Source organism: Impatiens glandulifera, chromosome 9, assembly GCF_907164915.1.
Source record: "Impatiens glandulifera chromosome 9, dImpGla2.1, whole genome shotgun sequence".
Taxonomy (NCBI): domain Eukaryota; kingdom Viridiplantae; phylum Streptophyta; class Magnoliopsida; order Ericales; family Balsaminaceae; genus Impatiens; species Impatiens glandulifera.
In genome coordinates this window covers 23492271-23495277 of record NC_061870.1, presented here as the reverse complement: position 1 = coordinate 23495277, position 3007 = coordinate 23492271, and the positions used below count along the sequence as shown (strand labels likewise).

The 3007-nt window shown below is 30.1% G+C and overlaps 1 protein-coding gene across 1 annotated transcript; it reads right to left on the bottom strand.

The window, feature by feature from the left end:
- Positions 1-1373: 1373 nt before the first annotated feature.
- Positions 1374-2226, bottom strand: LOC124916044 (WUSCHEL-related homeobox 11-like). Its single transcript, XM_047456779.1, has 2 exons — positions 1668-2226; positions 1374-1585 (listed from the first exon to the last, which is right to left on the bottom strand). The coding sequence occupies exons 1-2, from the start codon at positions 2224-2226 to the stop codon at positions 1374-1376; spliced, it is 771 nt and encodes a 256-aa protein (XP_047312735.1).
- Between the last annotated feature and the right edge of the window lie 781 nt (positions 2227-3007).

The window sequence follows — 3007 nt, the reverse complement described above, 5'->3', positions numbered from 1 at the left end:
TATCGACATTTTTATACCGTTCTTGTTAAAGGTTCTAGTTATATTTTTATTTTTAAATACAAGACGATATCTTCTTGTCATTTTAATATTTTGTCACAACTAAAGTATTAAGTATTTTTTTGTAAGTAAACTATTACCCGCGGATTGTACTAATCGATTTTTATCCTCCATATAAGTTGAATCTTAATATTAAATAAAATAACTTTATAACTATGATATTTATTTAAATTAGTTAATACATAATATATATTTTAGTTATCATCTTGATACATATATATTCATCAAAGACAGTTTGACTACGGTCGATAAAAGACCTAACCTTTTATATTTTAAGGTAGCGAGTGGATTATCAATAAATCATATTAAGAGGGTTTATCAAAAGAATTTGGTTGACGCGAAAACTATTTAAAGTTTTTTTCAAAAATTTCAAAAATCATAATCTCAAATTTCAACATAAAACATTCTTAATGAGAATTAAACCTGTAATTTTTAATCTCTTAAACATGATTTTTATGACTTTATAATAGGGGAAGTAAAAATGTCTTAATTTCGATATCCCAAAACATTTATAATGCGGAGAATGATCAATAAAATAAAGATGAACTCATTGATAAACGATTTGTCTATTTTGGACAATTATAGAAATTGAAACAACACAATTGCCCAAGGTTTAAAGATTACTATTGAATAAAACCGGATTCACAATACCATTTGACATCAAACACAAGAAAACTAAAATCTTCAATGCCCTAAATCAAATCAGCTTACTTTTCAAAAAAATAAAATAAGAGGACTGATCTGTATAATCCGAACAAACGTTTAGCAAAAGCATGCATGTGATCTCATGTATATATGTATAAATAAATATCTCCACTGAAAATCATGCAAGTTTATTATTATATTATGTTGGCATCATATAGAAAATTTAACATTTATAATGATCATGCAAGTTTAACTGCCAAATGTCAAAATCATAATACCATTAATTAATTAAAAAATTAAGGGTTTGAGATAGAAAGAAAGAGATGAATGATCATTAAAACCTCAACAACTTCCATCCACTTATCAAATTCAAAGAACAAGCAAACAAACATAATGAATTTCATAACATCTTATGCATATTAATATATATATTAATATATATTAATACATGCCCTACCCCTCACAAACATAAATATAATTTAATTCATTTCTTGGTTTTGAAGGTGACAAAGATAAAATTATTATTATTATTATTCTGCAGACCCACTGCCATTGCCAAACCATCTTCAAGAAAACCAGTTGGTTCATCTGTAATCATCTCTTAAGAATCTCTTGAAACCTACAACAATAAATTATTTTGACTATAAAATTCTTCAAAGATATTATCGAAATCACATTTCAAAACTGAAAAAAGAAGATGAATTTACCAAGAAATAGCTTTCTCCATGCTGTAAACTCTGCAATAGAAATCCATACTCATTGAAAGGGACAGTGATTCCAGATGAATGAACTAAAATACCATTTTCTCCAAACATTGTTTTCATATCAATAATCCCATTTGGAACATCAGTTTGAATTCCATTTATGAAAACTGTTATCAACCCTGCATATGATACATACATAATTCAAATATAATTTGTAAGACATTAAAACAGCCATGCAGAAATTAACTTAATCAATTCTACCTGAATGATGATGAAACAGTGAATTTGAAATATCCATAGCATATGATATTGGGATATTGTTCGAATTATGCTCTGTTTCAGGAAAGTTAAACATTTGATTTTGACCTGAATAACCATATATATTATCTTCAAACCCAACTCCAAATCCGCAGTTGTTTATACTCGATGAGCCGGCAGAAAACGGACCGCCGGTAAGAACTGTCGGAGACGTTTCGTATAGAATTGCTGGTCCGGGATTAGCTGTCTGATAATTACTATAATGGGTCTTCTCTAATTTCTTTTGTTGTTCGGTTTGGATTTGGCGTTGGCGGCGACGGGAACGGGAACGGCGGTTTTGGAACCAATAGAAGACGTTGGCATCTCCGACGGCGCCGAATTTCTCGAGGAGTTTTCTGATTCGGATGGTTTCTTCTTTTGGTGGGTTAACCATGCCACTGTTGAATATGGATTCTAGTATCATTATTTGTTCTTGTTTTGGTGTCCATCTTGAACGGACTGGTTCGACTGATCTTTCAGATGATCTGTTTCCTGGGTCTTGATTATTCTTAGTACCATCCATGATTGAGAAATGGTTCTCTTGTGATGTGTTGATGAGAATGAAAGAGGGTTTTGTGAGTGAAGATGATGAACACGCAGCAGTCCATATCAAGAGGTGCATTATTTAAAGGCCAGAGGAGAAAGAGAGAGAATGTTGATAATGTAAAATTACCTTATTACCCTTTTAGTACATACTTTATTGTATCAAATTGAATTTTGATTTGTTGTAACAAAAATAATTTTAATAAAATAAACGAAATTGAACGCACTTGTACTAAATTCTAATTCAAACTTAAAAATAAGATAGGTGTTTTTTTAAAACAAATGAAAAAATTAAAAATCTTAAAGTAGAGTGCTATTTATCTTGGGATTTTGACGGACGACATATTAGTCGGATGTATCTTATGGAGGTGGAGGTTGTAACGGCGTCTCATCTTCTTTTATGTGACAAATATTTGATGTCTTTTTTAGAACATGACTAAAATTTAGTGTGTGATGCATGAGTCTCTTAGAAGTTGTTGGGATGTTTGGATCCAACCAATATATATTGGAAACTAAATCACTGAGTTGCTACTCTTATCATCTTTTTGTGGACTATTTGATTGTAAATGAATCATCGTATTTTCAGTGATGGTATTCGACTGATGCGTATAATTTATAATATTATTATGATGACACTATTTGATATATGTTTTTTCGAAAGCACTTATGGAGTTTGTTGACAAGTTAATTTTTTAAGTCATTCGTCTCTTACACATTAATTGTTGGATATATTATTGGAAGCATAATGAATATGTTGCATG

What these genes read in the sequence shown, in the direction of transcription:
- LOC124916044 (XM_047456779.1), bottom strand. Translation starts at nt 2,226, where the DNA reads ATGGATGGTACTAAGAATAATCAAGACCCAGGAAACAGATCATCTGAA. An exon ending in ACTGTTTCATCATCATTCAG is followed by an intron (nt 1,586 to 1,667) that starts GTAGAATTGATT and finishes TATCATATGCAG; the next exon opens with GGTTGATAACAGTTTTCATA.